This window comes from Trypanosoma cruzi, genomic scaffold, assembly GCF_000209065.1.
Source record: "Trypanosoma cruzi strain CL Brener 1047053517129 genomic scaffold, whole genome shotgun sequence".
Classification (NCBI taxonomy): domain Eukaryota; phylum Euglenozoa; class Kinetoplastea; order Trypanosomatida; family Trypanosomatidae; genus Trypanosoma; species Trypanosoma cruzi.
Genome location: NW_001849547.1, coordinates 15,968 through 37,947, shown reverse-complemented (window position 1 = coordinate 37,947; position 21,980 = coordinate 15,968). Strand labels below are relative to the sequence as shown.

Sequence of the window (21,980 nt, the reverse complement as noted above, 5' to 3'; positions counted from 1 at the left end):
GATTAGCAGTATTAGTATAACGATCTGGCGGAATTGTGTCACTGAATTCGCCATATTTAGGAAGGGATTTGCCAGGCAGGAGTTATGGTCGACGGGGCGAGAGCGACACAACGCGACAGCCCTATTGGTGCCTGTTTGGGTCGGTGGATGCGGTCTGTGGTGGGTGCGTGTCCGCGCAGCCGTCACCGTGTGCGGCGCAGGGCCATTGCGGCTGTGCGTGCGGCTGTGCTCGTTGTGTTGGCGCTTGTTGCTGCTGCTGCGTGGATGCCCGCGGTGCATGCGGTGGTGTTGCGACTGCGGGGCGGTACGGTTGACAGAGCCATCACGGTTGGCCGCGCCGTGGACACGGTGCTGATGGACGGCGTGCACATCACGAACGGCGTGGCTGTGGTGTTCGACGTTGCGGCGATGCTTCCCGGCGCGCTGCGCATCGAATTGAGGAACTGCGTGTGCGACGGCGGTGCGCAGATCTACGTGCGGGGCTACAGCGGCGAGCCGGCGAGTGACCGGAGCCTGGAGGTGAGCGTGAGCGGGCTGTCCGGCGGCTACTGCTCGCTCGTGTTTGTGGACAACCTGCCGGCACACACGAACGTGACGGTCCGCAACTCGACGATCGTGACGGCGGGGCCGATGCGCTACTCCCAGCTGAGTGGGCTGACGGACGCGGTGGCGTCGCCGCTTGTGCTGCACGCGACGTCGCTGTTGCAGACGCAGCTGCGTGTGAGCAACACTTTGCTGAGGTCGTTGCAGGCGGGCGGGTCGGCGGTGTACGTTGGCGGCGGCGTGGACCTGCTGTCGAGCGCGGTGGTGCTTGACGGCGTGTTGCTGGAGGCGTCGGGCGGTCTGGCCGCGTCTGCGTTGCGTGTGGCGCCCTCGTCGCGTCTCAGTCTGCGGAGCCACTCGGTGTTCTCCGTGACAAACGTGTCGGTTGTGAGCAGCGGCGGCGGCATTGTGCTTGGAGAGCGCCTCGCGGTGTCCGACTCGGTGCTGCGCTTCGTGGACGTCGAGGGGTCTGTCGCGTCGTCGCTGGTGCGCTGCGACGGTGGGACGGTCAGTGCCGGCGGGTGGCTGGAGCTGCGCGACGTGTGGGCGGTGGGCGAGGCGTCGTCTTTGGCGTCGCTGTCGGAGGTGACGCTGAGCGGTGGCGCCGCTTCGATTGCGCGCTGCACTGCTGCCGGCGCGACGCTTGTCTCCGGGCCGACGATCACGAGCGGCGTCGTGTCGGTGCAGTGCAACCGTGCTGGCGGCCGGGTGCTGCAGAGCAGTGGCGACTACCGTTCGGCCGGCCTGCCCTCCGTGAGCGTGGTGCCGTGCGACGGCTGTGCGGCCGCGCTGGCGTGCTTTGATGCGCTGACGGCGTCGTTCACCGACTGTGTGTGCAGCTGCCGTGCCGGCGGTGTGGGCGAGGCGTGCCTGCCGTTCGACGTGCCGGTTGCGAGGTCCGGCGGCGGCGGTGGCGATACTGCGGAGGGCTGCGTGAGTGGCGTGACGCTGACGGAGTCGGTGACGGTTGGCGGCGGGCGTGCGATGGCGTGCTTCGACTCGGTGGTGTTCAGCGGACCGATCACTGTGGCGGTGGAACTGCGCTCGATGGATGCGTTTGCCGACGCTCTGAACGTGGCGCTGCGCCACTGCGTGCTTGCGGGCGGCGCGCAGCTGCGGATTGGCGGCCTCAGCGAGAGCACGGCGCGCCTGGTGCCGCACGTCCTCGTCAACATGACGAATGTGACGTCGGTGGAGGGCACGATCGTGCTGCGTGGCGCGATGCCGCTGCACTCGAGCGTGCTGCTGGTGAACTCAACGCTGCGTGCGACGGTTGGCGGGTCGCGGTACGTGCCGACGACCCTTGGCCATGCGGGATTTCGGTACGGCCCCGCGCTTGTCCTGGACGGCGTCCGGCTTCTGTCGACGCGGTTTGTCATGACGCGGTCGACGCTGGTGTGTGGCGGGGGCTCGTGCGCTGCGATCCTCGTGGAGCGCGGCCTTTGCGTGAGCCTGTCCAGCGTATTCTACATGGACAACTGCGCTGTCAGGTCGCAGACGCACGTAATGTACGCTCTTGCGTCGGACCTGCGTGTTGACGGCGGCTCTGTGTTCTCCATACAGAACAGCTCGTGGAGTGCGCCGAGCATTGGCTTCTACGAAGCCGCGTGTGTGTTTAGGGATGTTGTGGTGGCTGGCGGCAGCGTGCTGCAGTTTGTGTCCAGCACGTTTTGTCTTGGCTTCGCCATGCTCATTGCAACCACTCTGACTGTGACTGATGGCAGCTGGCTGGTGCACCGCGACAACGAGTTCCGCACCGCCTACGTTGTGTACGTTTTCAACTACAACGGTGTGGCGTTCCACGATCGGAGTGTGTGGTCGATACTTGACAACAACTTCACGTACGGCTCGTACTCGACCTTTACCTGTATGACAAGCAACTGGTCACCACCATCCGACACGCACCCGACCATCTACGGCATGTGCAACGGGGCACGGGGCTCTCCTGTGACGAATTACGGAGACGAGCTTAACATTGGAGCACCCGTGACGGTGTTGGACTGCGGTGCGTGCACCGTGGACGCCGTGTGCTTCGCAGCGATGACGAGCAGCATCAGCGGCTGTGAGTGTGTGTGTGCTGCTGGCGGCCACGGTGACACGTGTCTGCCAGCTGATGTTCCGGACGATCTTGGGCCGCTCCCGCTCCCCGATGCGGACGACACGGAGGTCCGCTGCGTGCACGGTGGCAGCATCAGCTCCGTGGACGATCCTGATCCCGGTGTGCGTGGTCTGTGCTTCGTCAACGTGACCTTCACTGCCGCGATTGTGCTGGACTTGTCGTATTTCGACGCGCCAGAACAGACACTCAACATCACGTTGCTGCAGTGCGTCCTTGTGGGCCTGTCGATCAAGGGGAGTGGTGCGCGCGTGCACGTGAACGTGTCATCCTCGATGCTGGATGCCGGAGCGTTGGAGTTTGAGGGCCATTTTGGCTTGAGCTCCCAGATACTGGTGGTTGGCAGTACGCTTGTGATGACGTCTGGCCACGCCATTCAATTCCAGAGGTTTTCTCTTGGAGCGAACTCGACGCTGCTGCTACTCGACAACAACATTGAGGGGAGTAATTACGCAGTCCGTTTTTCCTTTGTTTTTGTTGATGGTGGCGGGATCATTGTGAAGGGAAACACGCTGAGGGGAGCGGAGGAGGAATTTCCGTTGGAATCCGCTGTTTTTTTTGAATCTGCTATTTTAAAGAATGATGGCTACTTTGACCTTGAGAAAAACACGATGAGATCCATTAGTGGAGTTTATCTTTTGGGGGTTACCACCGTGAGCTCCGCGGGGCTGCTGCGAGTGGCGGACTGCACCTTTGCTGGCAGCGCGGAGGGTTTTGATTCCGCGCTGGTGTATCTTGACGGCTCCGTGACTCTCCAGGGTGGAGCGCAGTGGCGTGTGGAGGGCAACAACGTGAGTGCAGCCTCAATAATAAGTATATCGCTTTGTAAGCACAATATTCAGCTGTCGGGCGGCGGCACCACCGTGGTGCTATCAAACAACCGTCAGGTAGACGATAGTTATTCCTTTGCCAAATTTTTCCCGTCGAGCATTGTTGTGATGTCACCCGCGCGGTTTGTGGTTGGGTGCAACCTGCAGGGCGATGAGGAGGTGTCGTACGACGATGTGTTTTCGGAGGGCGTGGAGGTGTTCAGGTGTGGCACGTGCAACGACGACGCGGCGTGCTACATGCCCGGGACGGAGTCGGTGGACCGCGGCTCGTGCTCGTGCAGCTGCAGGGACGGATGGCATGGCGCGTCATGTCTTCCTTTCGAGGTGCCCGACACGGTTGTGCCGCCCTTGCCGGAGAGAGCCGTCGACGGCGACACGAGCTGCGTGGTGAACCAGACGCTGACGAACCTCACGCTGAACATGTGGAAGACGCACCACTGCTACGTGGGCGTGACATTCAGCGGCGTGGGTGCCGTGCTGACGTTCTCCCTTAACAGTATGCCGCTGCATCTCCCCATCAACATCACGCTCGCTGGGTGCACATTCCGTGACGGAGCCACGCTGCAGTTTGTTGGTGGCGCTGAGTCGGCCGAGTCATCCGGCGTCCTGATCCGCGTGAGCCGGACGGTGATGCGGTCCTCCGTTGTTGCTTTTGCACGTGCCCTCCCGCAGCACTGCGACGTTGCCGTCACGGAGGTTGACGCGGTGCAAACCTCTGAGGTTCAGCTTTTGGACAATAGGTTTAACATGTGGAGCGTTATGACGCTGGACAACGTCGAGTTGAGTGCGTCCTCGCTGTTGGTCAGCAACGTCAAGGCGCATGCATTGAGGTATGGGGGGTTTGGTTTGTACTCGATTGGGACGCTGACGCTGGTGGGTGGCAGCTCGCTGTACGCGCGGTATTGCAGCTTCGATGGATACGCACATCTGTTCCACGTGAATATCCTCAGTGTCAGTGATCACTCCGTTTTTGCGCTGCTCAATAACACAATGACCTCCGGGACAAGCTTCCTGTACCAGCACCACGAATTCAGCGTGTCGGATCACAGCGTGTTGCGCGTGGTGGGGAACAGTGGTTCCATGTCATACGCCATCTACGCATGTAATTTTTGGAGCGTCCAGCAGTTAAGCTGGTTGGATTGGCGTGACAACGACGTGGAAGTGGGTGCGATGTTGCACGAATCCGAATCCGCTTTTCTTATCATTGACGGCAGCAGTGTGGTGACGCTGAAGGGCTGCAAGATGGGCTCGACGGGGTTGTCGGTGCCTTTGCGATCTCTGGTAGGGGCTGGCTACCGGTTCGTTGCTGGGTGTTTGACGGTTGCGGGACGTGTGCTGACGACGGCGGCGGAACTGGCGCTCCACGGCATCAACAACGTGACGGCGGTTGCAGTGTGCGGGGAGTGCACGAAGGACGGCGACTGCTTTGCACCGCTGACGACGGCTGTCAGCGACTGCAAGTGCCAGTGCGCAGCTGGAGGGCACGGCGATGTGTGCGTCCCGGCGCCTGTGCCTGCTGGCCCGCCACCGCCGACAACGCCGTCACCACCACCACCGCCACCACCCACGCCTGTTGGTGGGTGCATCAGCGACATGGTGTACCCCGAGGTTGCGCAGGCAGTGGGCAGCGGGCTGTCGTGGCTGTGCTACCGCAACGTGACGTTCAGCGGGGGCGGCATGCGCCTGACGGTGCTGATTGGGGGGATGAAGGGCGACGTGGCGAACGTCACGTTCGATGGATGCACGTGGAGGGACGGTGCCGTTCTGTTGCTGTTGGGCAACGTGCATGCCGCTGTTGGGGCGCTGAACATCGTCGTCACCGGCAACACGTTTAGTGACGCGCTGCTCAGCCCGGAGGGTGTGTTTCCACCGCACACGAACATCACGATCAGCGGGAACCGCTTCACGGTCACGAGGCTGATCCCTCGGTTGGGTTTGGTCCTTAGGAGGCCGTCGTGTGTTGCGATGAATGGATTGGTGATCAGCAACGACTCCGCGGTGGTGCTCAGTGGCAATGTGTTTCAGACTGTGAGGGCGTTGTCAAGTGCCATCCGCGTTCTCAGATCTTCGCTGAGGGTGTCGTGGCATTCCCTGTTTGCGGTGATGGGCAACACGTTTCACATGGCTGGCGGTGACAGTACGCTGATACTTCTTGGAGGGAATAGACATTCCTTGTCGCTGAGTGTACTGAAGAATTCTGCCGTGGTGATCCGAGGCAACCTTGTGACGAGGCCGGTGAAGTACTTTATTTCATTTCTTTGGGCCTTACGTGTGGAGTCTCTTTCAGCGGTTGTGTTTCAGAACAACGACATGCGGGGAAGCTCGGCTGTGTTTTATTCAACTTTTGCTTCCTGTATTTACTACAACTCCTGGTTGCGGTTGAGCGACAACCTCTGCCGTGAATCCCCAGTGGTTGCTTTTGCTGTTTTTAACCCTACGGTGAATCTCCGCGACTCCACGGTGTCTCTGTCCGGAAACCAATTCATTTCCAGCACGGTCTCTCCGAAAGTACTAAGGATATTCACAGGGTCCCGCGATCTCACAAACGGAGAGATTGTGGCCGCGTGCAACAGTTTGAACGGCGGGGACGGGGCTAGTTACGACATCCCGTCCGTGTACAATGTCACCACCCTGAACTGCAGCGATCCATGCATCCTCGCGACGTCGTGCTTCCCCGCGTACACGACGACGGCTTCGAGTGATGGCTGCGCCTGCACGTGCGCTGAGGGCGGCCACGGCGATGTGTGCCTGCCCGTTGCTGTCCCCGAGCCACCGAGCACCGACGGCGCCGACTTGTGCGTGCGTGACGTGCGTGTAGACGTGGAGGTGAGCGCCGGTCTCGGGACTTCGGTGGTGTGCTACGTTGGTGTGACCTTTGCGGCAGACGTCGTGGTGGACGTGGAGTCGATGTCGGGGAGCGTGCGCAACGTGACGCTGGCGAACTGCACTTTTGTGAGCGGCGCGAGCCTGTACGTTGTCGGGTGGCGGTCCGACCCGCCTGCTGGCGAGCGTGCCGATGTGTTGATCATCGGGCTTGAGTCGCGCTCCGGCGGCGGCGTGCTGGTGGCGAACCGATTTCCGCCGGGCTCACGCGTCACTGTGGTGGACTCGGTACTGATCGCAGAGGCGCGTGTTGCGTACCGTAACGCCTACGGCCTTGGCGACGTCTCCGCGTGCCTCGTGGTGCACAAAGTGAATCTGACGGGGGGTGTGCTGACCATTGCGCGCACGCATGTGGCGGCGGTGTTCCGTGAGGCTGTTGGCGTGCTTGTGGTTGGCGGCGTGGCGCTGTCGTCGCGCGGTGCGCTGTACGTGGACGGGCTGTCGGTGCAGACGGCACTGGGGCTGTGCGTGTCGGTGGAGGGCGGTGTTGCGGCCATTGGCGGCTCCGTTGTGGCGTTTGTTGACAGCGACTTCCTGCTGTGCAAGCACGCGGTGTCCGTGCGTGGGGCTGTGAGCGTGTCGGGCTCCGCTGTGGCGCTTGTGCGGAGCGACTTTTTGTTGACGGAGGACTACGCGGTGGCGTTTTATTCGACGGTGAGGCTGGCCGACGGGTCGATGCTGCTGGCGAAGGGCAACGTGCACGACGGCGTCTCGAGGGAGATGCTCTACGCTGTTGGCGCCGTGACCGCTGCTGGGAGCACGCTGAGCTTTGTGCGCAACCGAGCGCTGCTGCCGCGGATGCTATCGCTGAGCCTGTCGCTCTCGGCTGGGGCGCATTTGAGGGTGGCGTGCAACGACGCAGGTGGACGTGTCCTGTCGACGGCGGAGGAGTACGCAGCGGCTGGTTTTGGCGACGCTGGGAGCATCGATGTTGTTGGGTGCGACGACTGCGACAGGGACACGCACTGCTACGCTTCCGGGACGGCGTCTGCGAGCATGAAGGACGGTGTGTGCGTGTGCGCGTGCGGCAGCGGCGGGTACGGCGAGGCGTGCGTGCCTGTGGGAGCTCTCGCGCTGCCGCCTGCTGCGGGCACTGCGTCGAGAGTGTTTGTCCGCGAGGGCGTGACGATGCAGTCGGTGTTCGTTGTGCCTGCCGGTGCGAGCGAGGTGACGCTGCGCCACGTTGTGCTGGACGGCGTGAGTCCTTTGCTCTACGTGCCGTGGATGGCGCGGGACGGCGTGCGGATCGTTGTGCAGAACGTGTCGCTGCTGAACGGTGCCGTGCTGTACGTGATGGGCGGAGGAGCGTTGCGCGGTGCGGTGGCGGCGGGGAGCGACGAGAGCGGGCCGGTGGAGCTGTCGGTGTGCGATGTGGAGGCGCTGAACGGTGCGCTTGTGCTGACCGGCACGTTCCCCGCGGGGTCCGTGCTGACGGTGACGGACTCCCTGCTGGTTGCCGCGAGGCCGACGCCGCTTGTGTATCTTCCCGGCTCGCAGTCCTCGCTGTACGCACCGGTGCTTGTGCTGTCGGGCCTGCGGCTCGTGCGGTCCGTGCTGGTTGTGTCCGGCGTGGCCCTCGTGACCGTGATGACTGGTGGGCGGACGGTGGTGGTGGACGGCGCGGTGCTGGAGGTTGTCGGTGGCGGTGTCGCGCTGGACGCGGCTGTGCTCGGTGGCGAATATGCGTTGTACGCGAGTGCGCGTGTGGCTGCGTCGGGGGGCGCTGTGCTGCGCGTGTCGGGGAGCCAGGTGTACGCCGCGCATGGACTGGTATTCGGCAGCGGTGTGGTGGCCAACGCGTCCGCCGTCGTAGTGAACGACAGCGCCGGTGCGCTGACGGATGGCGCGCTGCTGGAGCTGCGGGGGTCGGCGTCGTTTGTGTCCGGGTCGTGGCTGTCGGTGCGCGGCAACAGCATCAGTGGCAGGCTTCTTTCGCTGCCGTCGTACACGCGCAGTGCGGAGCTTGTGCAGAGCACGCTGACGCTCCACGGGAACGCCGGCAGCGGGCCCGTCGTTATGGACGGCGCCGTTGTGCTTGGGGGCGCCGGCCGAAGGTTCGTCGTGGGGTGCCTGACGCTGAACGGGCAGGCGCTGCAGCCGATGGACTACAGGTCCGCCGGCATCATCGGGGAATTCCGTCCTGTGGCGTGCAGTGTGTGCGACGCCGACGTGCGCTGCTTTGCGGCTGCGACGAGGGCGATGTCGGGGTCGTGCCGCTGCCGCTGTGCTGAGGGCGGGTACGGGCGCGACTGCCTGCCGGTGTACCTGCCGCACGTGGACGGGTGCAACCGCACGCCCGGCATTCCGCAGCTGAGCCACACGGCGACGCTGACGGAGACGCGCAGCCCGACACCAACGTGGACGCCGAGGCCGAGCGCAACGCAATACAGTCCGACGCAGTACGGGCCGACGAAGACGCTGCAGGTGACGGAGACGGTGGCACTGCCGCCCACGCGGACGCCGACGGCGTCGGTGAGCAGCACGCTGTGGTGGAGCGACGTGGCGTGTCCGACGCTTGCTGTGACGACGACGGCGGCTGGTGGGAGTCTGACGCAGAGCGACATCCGCGGCGGTGGGAGCGTCGTAACGACGCGGCTGATGGTGGCGCTGCCGCCACCGTTTCGGTGGGCACGCGACCCGCAGCTTGGCAAGCACCTGAGCTTTGTGCCTGTGTCGACGGCGCAGCCGCGTGGGTTTGGCGGTCCGTGGGGAGCGATGCTGAGCAACGCGACGTGGATGCGCAACGCGACGAATCCGTCCACCGTCCTGGAGCTGGCTGTTCCCGTGCACCGCGGTTACTTCATTGCTGCCGACGAGACGATAGTCATTCGCTGCGACGCTGCGGCAGTGTCCGGCGGCTGCAAGGGCGTGCTGCTTGGGTCCTTCACGATCATGTCGAACATGTTGCCCGCCGCTGCCGGCGCCCTCTCTGCGGTCACCGGCGTTGTTGCGGGTGCGACGGCTGTTGCCGTGCTGGTGACCGGCGGGCTGGGCCCCGTTCTGGAGATGCAGGCACTCGGCGTGTTTGCGAGGATGTCATGCGCTTCAGCACACGAGCGTGCGAGCACCGTTGCGCTGCCGTACTTCCTGTCGGTGTTTGCTGCCCGTGACCCGCTGTGGATGGTGGTGGGCAACGCGCTGCTTGCCGCAGTGTTCGGGTGCGTGCACTGCGGTGTGACGGCGGCCTTCCAGCGGTGGCGCGGCGTGGACGCGGCGAGTGCGTGGGCGGCGATGCGCTTCCCGAGCCTGACGTACGTTGTGGCGCACGCGATTCACCTCGGCATATTCTTCGGCTCCGTGCTTGCACTGGTGCTGCCCGACGCCCGCGTGCGGCACCGCGTGATCGGTGTCGTTGGCGTGCTGTACGGTGTGGTTTTTCCTGCTGGCGTGTGCTACTTGATTGCCCGCCACACGGGCGCGAGCTTCACGAGGTACTGGCAGTTTTCGAGGAAGCCGCTGCCCGAGCGCCTGCTGTACCCCGTCGGGTATTGGCACCCCGCGGCGCAGCAGCGGATGTACGGCGGCATGCTGACGAACATGAGGGGCGGCCGCGTGTACTGGTGCGTGTTCCAGCTGTCGGTGCTGTGTGTGGTGGGCCTGATTGCTGCTGTGCACCCGCCTGCGGGAGGCTGCCACGTCCAGTACTTCTGCATGGCGGCTGTGCTGCTTGCAGGTGCGGGCGCGGTTGCCTTCACGAACATGATGCGCTCGGCCTTCCTGACGGTGATGCACACTGCGAGCTTTGTGCTCCTTGCGACGCTGTGCCTTGTCAGCACGGCCAACCACCTTGCGTCGAGCGACGGCGGAGCGAGGGCGTACGCGGTTATCGTGCTGCTGCTGACCACTGTGCTGCTTGCGGCCACTGTGTACGGCGTCGTTGTGTGGTACGCGGAGGACCGCCACTGGCAGGAGCTGCGCGAGCCGCGGCGTGGAGGGCTGGAGGCGCTGCTGCGCGATGACGAGGAGAGCGACGAAGGGACGCAGAAGCCCCACAACGTGACGTCATCGTCGTATGCCCCAGGCACCACCGCTGCGTCGTCGTACCGACCACCCGCACCGCCGTAGCAGCCTATGGCTGGTGACACCCGCTCGGACGCGCTGAGCCCTCTGGACCGTGCATCCAGTGCGAGCCGTATTGATTGATTACGCTGCCATGTGACGTGTAACACGCGGAATTAGTAAGTATGCGATGGTTGAGAGGCCACGGCTGTGCTGCGCCCCACAGCCAGCCATCGTTAACAGCACCGATAGTGTTGTTGATTGTTGTTTCTATCGATTTGTTTCTTTTTTGAGCGGGTGCTTCCAGGATTTTTTCCCGTTCCACGCTGACTGTGTGGGAGGGGATTGAGTTGTCGCTCTCGTTGCTCCTGATGCCATGTTGTACCGGACTGTAATTTCATGGAGTTGTGTGCGAGGAACTCGGCGCCCATTTCGTGCAATGAAGGAAGGATCCAGCGAACCGCCTAGCGGAATTAATGAATTGCGGCTCTGCCTTATCGTGGGTTTACATGCAGGGGGCATTAATTTTTGCAGGAGCAAAGCGGCGGCAGAGTAGTAGCAGGGCTCCAGGCCTCCAGTAACGTCTTCGAGCGGGATTATGTATTGAGGCACGACGCATTGTCGTAATTCCGGCCTGCCATGGTGTGGCGAGTGCACAGGGTGATTGTTGTCTCTTTAGCGGTGGAAGTGACGGACCAAGCCATCCCAGTCACGTTCCAGACTTGCCCTCGAGCGCACCGCATTCCACCGGCAAGGGATATCGTCGCGGATTGGCCACGCTGGTACGGGGATGCCCACACGAGGAATTCCTTCTTTTCCCAATTCCCCTCCGGCCGTGCGAAATTCATGCACCACAGCAGATACGGAGGGATGTGGCGTTAGAATGGAGAGTACGATATTCACCGGGACTTTTTCCACGGCAGCGTGCGTCTATGCGCCTTCTCGTGGAACCGTGGGAGCACGCGAGCACCCGTCGACGGTTCTGGTTCACCTGGTGACTCACATTGTGGACGTACCCTTTTTTCTTGCCAGCAGCGCCGAGGAGCGTGCACACGGATGCAGCTTGTCCTTGGCCACTGCGAGGTGTCCGAGAACGAAGCTTGTGATGCATAAGCCAAGAAGGTGTCCGACCTCGCACAGCTCATTGACAAATGGATCACCGGCATCGTCGCATTGGTCGAACGTATTATTCGTGCCCGACGGCTCAAGCCAGAAGCCTACCGCTCCACTGTATCAGGCGACTGGGAACCCACTTGCACGGACGCCACTCTCACTCGTGTGGAAGAGGCTGCACTGGACCGCCTCCGTAGCGGATTTTCGCACAAATACGGATGGCTGCCACGGCCACTGCAACCCGCCATCCCACTCACATGCCGTTGGTGCGGCCCGGATGCCTCACAACAGGCACGCAAAGAACTTCGCACGGAAACGCCTCCTCCTCCCGCTGGACCACACACCGCCACGACCCGATGCCCGACAGACTGTCCGGTGTGCGGCAAACACTGCAGCTGCTACAATAGTGTCGTGACGCACATGGTTAACGCCCAGGGCATTACGCGCTCTCCCAGGCGCTGCGGGAGTTCAGCTTTCCCGGTGAGCCGGAGCCGCCAGAAATCCCACCGGAACCCCCGCCCAGCGCTTGGGCGAGGACGAGAGCGAGAGACGGCACACCGACCGCACCTCCGCCGCAGAGTGCACGGCCCAGGCCGAAGCCACTCCCATGCAGTTTCCGCACGGTGTCGTACGAAAAGCAAGCCGGAACCGTATTTTATCTTTGGCACTTCCACAAGCAAGAGTCCCCCCGACAAATAGGAGGCGTTGCCAGGAATATGGCGGTCTGACGGCATGCACCGCGCTCGAATGCACGTACTTTGAATTGAGGGTTCAAGCGAAAGCAGGACCAATATTCTGCATAAGAGCACGCGAACGCTCCAGAACAGAGCCACGGTCGGCACCGAAGAAAGAAGCACTTCATAAGTGCCCTTGATGCGACCGGCAGGCGGGTAATGCCGGGGGATTGACCACCCACACACGGCACAAACACTTGACAGAAAGAAAGTCCGGATACTAAAAATGGAGATTAAATAGCCACGCGCTGCAAAACTTGAACCTTCGCATGAAGAACATCAAACCCACACAGAACCCCCGCCTCTGCACAGGAGGAGAATACCACCGAGAAACAGTGCACCGTGTGCCTAAAATGGCACGCACACACATGCGTTGATGAACGTCACGCTGTCGCCGATGTCACGACGGCAGAGGGGTCAGGCCGCCGAGAAGGCGCACGTTGCCCGGCGACGACAGCCCGATGGGATCACCACCGGCTGAGTTTCGCCGTCCAGCATGCGTGTTTCAGTGCCACAGCAATGCCTGACTGACCCGCCACCTCATGGCACGCCACGGGCATCGACCGGACATTGTGAACACCGGCCGACTTAAACTGTGCGAAGAGGCAATTCTGCATTTACTCCGCTGCGGCTCCCCCTTCGGGTGCCGGGCTCTCTTTTACATCTCCGATCGTTGGGCGGACGTGCTTTGCGATGGCGGCTGGCGTGTGGGCCTTCGTATTTGTTTGAGAAGGCACGGGGAATAGTAGCAATATATATCAACAGCACTGAATAGATATTAATACCGATATTTACATGCCCATCTATATACATATGCGGCCAATAAAGTAGCAATTCAATAAACCAAGAAACCAAGCAATCTGTCAATTTGGATGGGAGAGAAGGGACGCATCCATATAAACAAGAAGATAAGCATCGATCAATGTATGGCGATATCGGTGTGGGTATGAGTATCAAAAAGTTACTTTATTTTTATTGATGCTTATTTTCGTATTTATATCTCTCCATATAATTTTTTCTAGGAGCTTGTGAAGAGAATGATCGCGGGAGAGCTGGCCAACTTACTGTATGTATCCTTATAAAAAGAATACAATTTTTTTACGACACACTTTTTTATTACGAATTTTGGGAATGCCACGACTTTAAGGACATCAGGGAACCGATGGCGACTAGATAATTTTATTTTTATTTTGCCATTCCACCCACACCCCTTTGATTCCCACCACGCGGCGGGGGATTGTGGCTGGAGGACCAAAAAGACTGCCACTTCGTAAGCAATAGCATTCTAGATCCTAGCTGAGTACAAAAGGTCACTTTAGCGCTCAAAAGAATATATATATATATATATTTAATTAGAAGAAAACATTGAGGCAATTAAATGCCTCTGCATTAATCCCCTCTTTTTCCCCTATCTTGTTTGGTTTATATAGATAATTTTAGGATCCGGCCAGCGGCCCAGAAGATTATTCGGGCTTGTTATTTTACTGGTTATTGGCAAAAACGGATGATTGAGACACCGCGATTGACCGTGGAGGATGCGTAACAATTGTGTGTTTCACGCCCTCCACTGCAGCGCCCTCTCCTGGGGCCGGGACTCTTCTTCACATCCCTACTTATTGGGCGGATGTGCTCGACGATGGTGGCTGGCGTGCGGCCATGGGAGTTATTTGAGAGTAGTCAATGCAAAAGAAGAAACGGCCACTGCACGGCTTTGCGTTTTTTGTGTGGGTTGCGGCGCCTCCACGTCCTATTGAAATGATGGAGTACTTATTGTATTTTCATTTTGCTTGCGCTGCGCAGCTTCCCTTTCTTGGTCACGGTGGCTGCGTGCTCTTCGCACATGTCGCATCTCCCGCTGTTGCTCCCCCGTTGTGTCGGTGGGGGGAGGAGGCGAGCGACGGCGTTGGTGGAGTGGCGCCCCAGTTTGGGGAGGAAGACACCAACATCTGGTGAATGCGACAGTCTTTGCCGCAGGCAATCTGGAGGGATGGTGTCGTTGTTGCCACGGCCAACTGAGATGGACGAGGACCGCACTGCGTCTCTTTCCCCTTTCTACATCACTGCAGTCACACGACACACGCACCGCACGGCAGCGACGCGACCACTATCCAGACGGCTGCGAGTCAATCGGACTGTGCAATTGATTTGGGTTAGGGTTTCCCGTGACTGGGTGCCGCCGCCGTGCTCCTTCATCCCTTCCTTCTGTGTGTAATGCCGTCTGCGCGTATGGTGCCGCTGTGTGTTGTGCAATGCTGACCCACGTGAGCGAAAAACGACGCTTTGACTGCTGGCAACTGGCGAATTCTCCACCCCTTTTCCGCGTCACCACTTTATTTTTTTACGCTCTCGATGGCTGTCGGTTGCGACGCCGCCATGCGGGTCTGTCTCGGCTCTTGTGTGTCTTTCACTGCATCGGGACTGCTCTGTGATGTAGCCATTCGGCAACAGGAGCGGTGCCAATGGTCATGTGTCTTTTTGCTGAAATAGCGCCACTCTGAATGGTGGCTGTGTGGAGCTGCGTGGGCGGTGGGAGGGCGAGGGTGTCACTGGCGTGGTTGCGTCTGTGCTTTTTTGTGTCGGTGGCTGTGCATTGGTGGAGACTGTCTGTGGCTGGATGCTTCTGCGTGCCAATTCCTTTATTTGCTGTTGTCTCTGCCTTCCTTTCCTCCGATCAAGAAGATAGAGATACTTTGGATTGACCATCACAACTATCGTTTCAAGCTATTAGGGATTAATTGCAGTATTAGGATTAGCAGTACTGGGATATCGATTTATCGGGATTGTATTTCTGGATTTCCCATCTGTAGGAAGGGATTTGCTAGACAGGAGTTATGGTGGACGGGGCGAGTGCGACACACCACGACAGCCCTGTTGGTGCCTGTTCGGGTCGGTGGATGCGGTCTGCGGTGGGTGCGTGTCCGCGCAGCCGTCACCGTGTGCGGCGCAGGGCCATTGCGGCTGTGCGTGCGGCTGTGCTCGTTGTGTTGGCGCTTGTTGCTGCTGCTGCGTGGATGCCCGCGGTGCATGCGGTGGTGTTGCGACTGCGGGGCTGTACGGTGGACAGAGCCATCACGGTTGGCCGCGCCGTGGACACGGTGCTGATGGACGGCGTGTTCATCACGAACGGCGTGGCTGTGGTGTTCGACGTGCCGGCGATGCTTCCCGGCGCGCTGCGCATCGAATTGAGGAACTGCGTGTGCTACGGCGGTGCGCAGATCTACGTCCGGGGCTACGGCGGCGAGCCGGCGAGTGACCGGAGCCTGGAGGTGAGCGTGAGCGGGCTGTCCGGCGGCTACTGCTCGCTTGTGTTTGTGCACAACCTGCCGGCACACACGAACGTGACGGTCCGTGACTCGACGATTGTGACGCCGGGGCCGATGCGCTACTCCCAGCTGAGTGGGCTGACGGACGCGGTGGCGTCGCCGCTTGTGCTGCACGCGACGTCGCTGTTGCAGACGCAGCTGCGTGTGAGCAACACTTTGCTGAGGTCGTTGCAGGCGGGCGGGTCGGCGGTGTACGTTGGCGGCGGCATGGACCTGCTGTCGAGTGCGGTGGTGCTTGACGGCGTGTCGCTGGAGGCGTCGGGCGGTCTGGCCGCGTCTGCGTTGCGTGTGGCGCCCTCGTCGCGTCTCAGTCTGCGGAGCCACTCGGTGTTCTCCGTGACAAACGTGTCGGTTGTGAGCAGCGGCGGTGGCATTGTGCTTGGCGAGCGCCTCGCGGTGTCCGACTCGGTGCTGCGCTTCGTGGACGTCGAGGGGTCTGTCGCGTCGTCGCTGGTGCGCTGCGACGGTGGGACGGTCAGTGCCGGCGGGTGGCTGGAGCTGCGCGACGTGTGGGCGGTGGGCGAGGCGTCGTCTTTGGCGTCGCTGTCGGAGGTGACGCTGAGCGGCGGCGCCGCTTCGATTGCGCGCTGCACTGCTGCCGGCGCGACGCTTGTCTCTGGGCTGGCAATCACGAGCGGCGTCGTGTCGGTGCAGTGCAACCGTGCCGGCGGCCGGGTGCTGGAGAGCAGTGGCGACTACCGCTTGGCCGGCCTGCCCTCCGTGAGCGTGGTGCCTTGCGACGGCTGTGCGGCCGCGCTGGCGTGCTTCGATGCGCTGACGGCGTCGTTCACCGACTGTGTGTGCAGCTGCCGTGCCGGCGGTGTGGGCGAGGCGTGCCTGCCGTTCGACGTGCCGCCTGCGAGGTCCGGCGGCGGTGGTGGCGATACTGCGGAGGGCTGCGTGAGTGGCGTGACGCTGACGGAGTCGGTGACGGTTGGCGGTGGGCGTGCGACGGCGTGCTTCGACTCGGTGGTGTTCAGCGGACCGATCACTGTGGCGGTGGAGCTGCGCTTGATGGACGCGTTTGCCGACGCGCTGAACGTGACGCTGCGCCACTGCGTGCTTGCGGGCGGCGCGCAGCTGCGGATTGGCGGCCTCAGCGAGAGCACGGCGCGCCTGGTGCCGCACGTCCTCGTCAACATGACGAATGTGACGTCGGTGGAGGGCACGATCGTGCTGCGTGGCGCGATGCCGCTGCACTCGAGCGTGCTGCTGGTGAACTCAACGCTGCGTTCGACGGTTGGCGGGTCGCAGTACGTGCCGACGACCCGTGGCCATGCGGGATTTCGGTACGGCCCCGCGCTTGTCCTGGACGGCGTCCGGCTTCTGTCGACGCGGTTTGTCATGACGCGGTCGACGCTGGTGTGTGGCGGGGGTTTGTGCGCTGCGATCCTTGTGGAGCGCGACCTTTGCGCCAACCTGTCCAGCGTATTCTACATGGACAACTGCGTTGTCATTTCGCGGACGCACGTAATGTACGCTCTTGCGTCGGACCTGCGTGTTGTCGGCGGCTCCGTGTTCTCCATACAGAACAGCTTGTGGAGTGCGCCGAGCATCGAATATTACAGAGGCGCGTGTGTGTTTGGGGACGTTGCCGTGGATGGCGGCAGCGTTCTGCAGATTGTGTCCAGCACGTTTCGTCTTGGCTTCGCCATGCTCATTGCAAACACGCTGACCGTGGCTGACGGCAGCTGGCTGGTGCACCGCGACAACGAGTTCTGCACCGCCTACGTTGTTTATGTGACCAACTACTACGGCGTTGCGTTCCGCAATCGGAGTGTGTGGTCGATACTTGACAACAACTTCACGTACGGCTTGTACTCGTCGACCATCGCACGCATGACAAGCAACTGGTCACCACCATCCGACGCGCGCCCGACCATCTACGGCATGTGCAACGAGGTAAAGGGGTCTCCTGTGACGAATTACGGAGACGAGCTTAACGTTGGAGCACCCGTGAGGGTGTTGGACTGTGGTGCGTGCACCGTGGACGCCGTGTGCTTCGCAGCGATGACGAGCAGCATCAGCGGCTGTGAGTGTGTGTGTGCTGCTGGCGGCCACGGTGACACGTGTCTGCCAGCTGATGTTCCGGACGATCTTGGGCCGCTCCCGCTCCCCGATGCGGACGACACGGAGGTCCGCTGCGTGCACGGTGGCAGCATCAGCTCCGTGGACGATCCTGATCCCGGTGTGCGTGGCCTGTGCTTCGTCAACGTGACCTTCACCGCCGCGATTGCGCTGGACCTGTGGAGCTTCGACGCGCCAGAACAAACACTCAACATCACGCTGCTGCAGTGCGTCCTCGTGGGCCTGTCGATCAAGGGGAGTGGTGCGCGCGTGCACGTGAACGTGTCATCCTCGATGCTGGATGCCGGAGCGTTGGAGTTTGAGGGCCATTTTGGCTTGAGCTCCCAGCTACTGGTGGTTGGCAGTACGCTTGTGATGACGTCTGGCCACGCCATTCAATTCCAGAGGTTTTCTCTTGGAGCGAACTCGACGCTGCTGCTACTCGACAACAACATTGAGGGGAGTAATTACGCAGTCCGTTTATCCTCCGTTTTTGTTGATGGTGGCGGGATCATTGTGAAGGGAAACACGCTGAGGGGAGCGGAGGAATTTCCGTTGGAATCCGCTGTTTTGTTTGCACCTGCTGTTTTGAAGAACGGGGGCTACATTGACGTGGAGAACAACACGATGAGCGCAGTTAGTGGCATTTATTTTTATGGGGACACCACCGTGAGCTCCGCGGGGCTGCTGAGAGTGGCGGACTGCACCTTCTTTGGCATCACACTGTTTTTTGAACCCGCGCTGGTGCAGTTGTCTGGCTCTGTGACAGTCGAGGGTGGAGCGCAGTGGCGTGTGGAGGGCAACAGCGTGAGCGCAGCCTCAGTGATGGGTATGCCTAATTCCTTGTGCAAAATGAAGCTGTTGGGCGGCGGCACCACCGTGGTGCTATCAAACAACCGTCAGGTAGACGATAGTTATTCCTTTGCGAAACTTCTTCCACGGAGCACGATTGTGACGTCACCCGCACGGTTTGTGGTTGGGTGCAACCTGCAGGGCGATGAGGAGGTGTCGTACGACGATGTGTTTCCTGGGGACGTGGTGTTGTTCAGGTGCGGCACGTGCAACGACGACGCGGCGTGCTACATGCCTGGGACGGAGTCGGTGGACCGCGGCTCGTGCTCGTGCAACTGCAAGGACGGATGGCATGGCGCGTCGTGCCTTCCCTTCGAGGTGCCCGACACGGTTGTGCCGCCCGTAGCGGAGAGAGCCGTTGACGGCGACACGAGCTGTGTGGTGAACCAGACGCTGACGAACCTTACGCTGAACATGTGGAAGACGCACCACTGCTACGAGGGCGTGACATTCAGCGGCGTGGGTGCTGTGCTGACGTTTTCGTTTGACAGTATGCCGCTGCATCTCCCCATCAACATCACGCTCGCTGGGTGCACATTTCGCGATGGAGCCACGCTGCAGTTTGTTGGTGGCGCTGAGTCGGCGGAGTCAGCTGGCGTCCTGATCCGCGTGAGCCGGACGGTGATGCGGTCCTCCGTTGTTGTGTTTGCACTTGCCCTCCCGCAGCACTGCGACGTTGCCGTCACGGAGGTTGATGCGGTGCAAATCTCTGAGGTTCAGCTGCTTGACCTTATGAGCAACATGCTGAGCGTGGTGCTGCTGCAGAACTTTTTTTTGAGTGCTTCCTCGCTGTTGGTCAGCAACGTCAAGGCGCATGCATTGAGGTATGGGGGGTCTGGTTTGTACTCGACCGGGACGCTGACGCTGGTGGGTGGCAGCTCGCTGTATGTGCGGTACTGCAGCTTTGATGGATTCGCACACATGCTGTACATGAATATCCTCAGTGTCAGTGATCACTCTGTTTTTGCGCTGCTCAACAGCACAATTTCCTCCGGGGAAAGTCTTCTGTATATACGCCACGGATTGAGCGTGTCGGATCACAGCGTGTTGCGCGTGGTGGGGAACAGCGTTTTTTCATTCTATGCTATTTACGCTAACAAATTTTGGACAGTTGAGCAGTCAAGCTGGTTGGACTGGCGTGACAACGACGTGGAGGTGGGTGCGATGTTCTACGACAGTAGCTCCGCCTTTGTGAGCATTGACAGCAGCAGTGTGGTGACGCTGGCGAGCTGCAAGATGGGCTCGACGGGGTTGTCGGTACCTCTGCTATCTCGGGCCGACGCCGGCTATCGTTTCGTTGCTGGGTGTCTGACGGTCGCAGGACGGGAGGTGACGACGGCAGCAGAACTGGCGCTGAACGGCATCACCAGCGTGACGACGGTTGCCGCGTGCGGGGAGTGCACGAAGGACGGCGACTGCTTTGCACCGCTGACGACGGCGGTCATTGACTGCAAGTGCCAGTGCGCAGCTGGAGGGCACGGCGATGTGTGTGTCCCGGCGCCTGTGCCTGCTGGCCCGCCGCCACCGCCACCGCCGTCACCGCCACCACCGCCACCTCCGCCTGTTGGTGGGTGCATCAGCGACATGGTGTACCCCGAGGTTGCGCAGGCAGTGGGCGGCGGGCTGTCGTGGCTGTGCTACCGCAACGTGACGTTCAGCGGGGGCGGCATGGGCCTGACGGTGCTGGTCGGGGCGATGACGGGTGACGTGGCGAACGTCACGTTCGATGGATGCACGTGGAGGGACGGCGCCGTGCTGTTGCTCTTGGGCAACGTGCATGCCGCTGTTGGGGCGCTGAACATCGTCGTCACCGGCAACACGTTTAGTGACGCGCTGCTCAGCCCGGAGGGTGTGTTTCCACCGCACACGAACATCACGATCAGCGGGAACCGCTTCACGGTCACGAGGCTGATCCCTCGGTTGGGTTTGGTCCTTAGGAGGCCGTCGTGTGTTGCGATGAATGGACTGGTGATCAGCAACGACTCCGCGGTGGTGCTGAGTGGCAATGTGTTTCACGCCGTGACGGCGTCGTCAAGCGTCATTTACTTTGTTGGATCTGCGCTGAGGGTGTCGTGGCACTCCGTGTTTGCGGTGGTGGGCAACGCGTTTCACATGGCTGGCGGTGACAGTACGCTGATGCATCTTGGATGGTCTAGACATTCTTTGTCGCTGAGTGTACTGAACAACTCTGCTTTGGTGGTCCGAGGCAATCTTGTGACGAGGCCGGTGAAGTACTTCATGAACATTTTGTCGGTCTTACGTGTGGAGTCTCAATCAGCTGTTGTGTTTCAGGGGAACGACATGCGGGGAAGCTCGGTTGTGTTTATCTCAGGCGAATCGTCCAACATCTACTACAACTCCTGGCTGCAGTTGAGCGGCAACCTCTGCCGTGAATCCCCATCGGAAGCCTTTGCTTTTTTTTACTTCACGGTGAATCTCCGCGACTCCACGTTGTCTGTTTCTGGCAACCAATTCATGTCCAGCACGGGAATGACGAAAGCGCTGTGGATACATGCAGTTTCCAGCGACCTCAAAAAAGGAGAGATTGTGGCTGCGTGCAACAGTTTGAACGGCGAGGAGGGAGTGCAATACATTATTCCGTCTGTGTACAACGCCACCACCCTGAACTGCAGCGACCCATGCGCTCTTGCGGCGTCGTGCTTCCCCGCGTACACGACGACGGCCTCGAGTGATGGCTGCGCCTGCACGTGCGCTGAGGGCGGCCACGGCGATGCGTGCCTGCCTGTCGCTGTCCCCGAGCCACCGAGCACCGACGGCGCCGACTTGTGCGTGCGGGACGTGCGTGTGGAGGTGGAGGTGAGCGCCGGTCTCGGGACGTCGGTGGCGTGCTACGTTGGTGTGACCTTTGCGGCGGACGTCGTGGTGGACGTGGAGTCGATGTCGGGGAGAGTGCGCAACGTGACGCTGGCGAACTGCACTTTTGTGAGTGGCGCGAGCCTGTACGTTGTTGGGTGGCGGTCCGACCCGCCTGCTGGCGAGCGTGCCGATGTTTTGATCAGCGGGCTTGAGTCGCGCTCCGGTGGCGGCGTGCTGGTGGCGAACCGATACCCGCCGGGCTCGCGCGTCACTGTGGTGGACTCGGTGCTGATCGCAGAGAGGCGTGTTGCGTACCGTAACGCCTACGGCCTTGGCGACGCCTCCGCGTGCCTCGTGGTGCACAAAGTGAATCTGACTGGGAGTGTGCTGACCATTGCGCGCACGCACATGCTGGCGGTGTTCCGTGAGGCTGTTGGCGTGCTTGTGGTTGGCGGCGTGGCGCTGTCGTCGCGCGGTGCGCTGTACGTGGACGGGCTGTTGGTGCAGACGGCGCTGGGGCTGTGCGTGTCGGTGGAGGGCGGTGTTGCGGCCATTGGCGGCTCCGTTGTGGCGTTTGTTGACAGCGACTTCCTGCTGTGCAAGCACGCGGTGTCTGTGCGTGGGGCTGTGAGCGTGTCGGGCTCCGCTGTGGCGCTTGTGCGGAGCGACTTTTTGTTGACGGAGGACTACGCGGTGGCGTTTT

General features: G+C 61.1%; 2 protein-coding genes and 1 non-coding gene across 3 annotated transcripts, besides 5 other annotated features; all 3 read left to right on the top strand.

Moving 5' to 3' along the window:
- Positions 1 to 21,980: a sequence feature (areas not merged during assembly with more than two copies in the genome that could not be assigned to a particular haplotype).
- Positions 85 to 10,437, top strand: Tc00.1047053511475.50 (dispersed gene family protein 1 (DGF-1), putative; the record flags this gene model as incomplete). The annotated part of the gene is made up of 1 exon (XM_805411.1): positions 85 to 10,437. The coding sequence occupies one exon, from the start codon at positions 85 to 87 to the stop codon at positions 10,435 to 10,437; it is 10,353 nt and encodes a 3,450-aa protein (XP_810504.1).
- Positions 5,011 to 5,054: a microsatellite.
- Positions 13,239 to 13,686: a mobile genetic element.
- Positions 13,548 to 13,573: a sequence feature (AT_rich).
- Positions 14,445 to 14,515, top strand: Tc00.1047053511475.34. Its single transcript, XR_008255762.1, has one exon. It is a non-coding gene; the product is annotated as a C/D small nucleolar RNA (snoRNA), TB8C3C3 (small nucleolar RNA).
- Positions 15,050 to 21,980, top strand: Tc00.1047053511475.24 (dispersed gene family protein 1 (DGF-1), putative; the record flags this gene model as incomplete). The annotated part of the gene is made up of 1 exon (XM_805412.1): positions 15,050 to 21,980. A coding segment is annotated over one exon (6,931 nt), but the record flags the coding sequence as incomplete, so codon positions are not given.
- Positions 19,976 to 20,022: a microsatellite.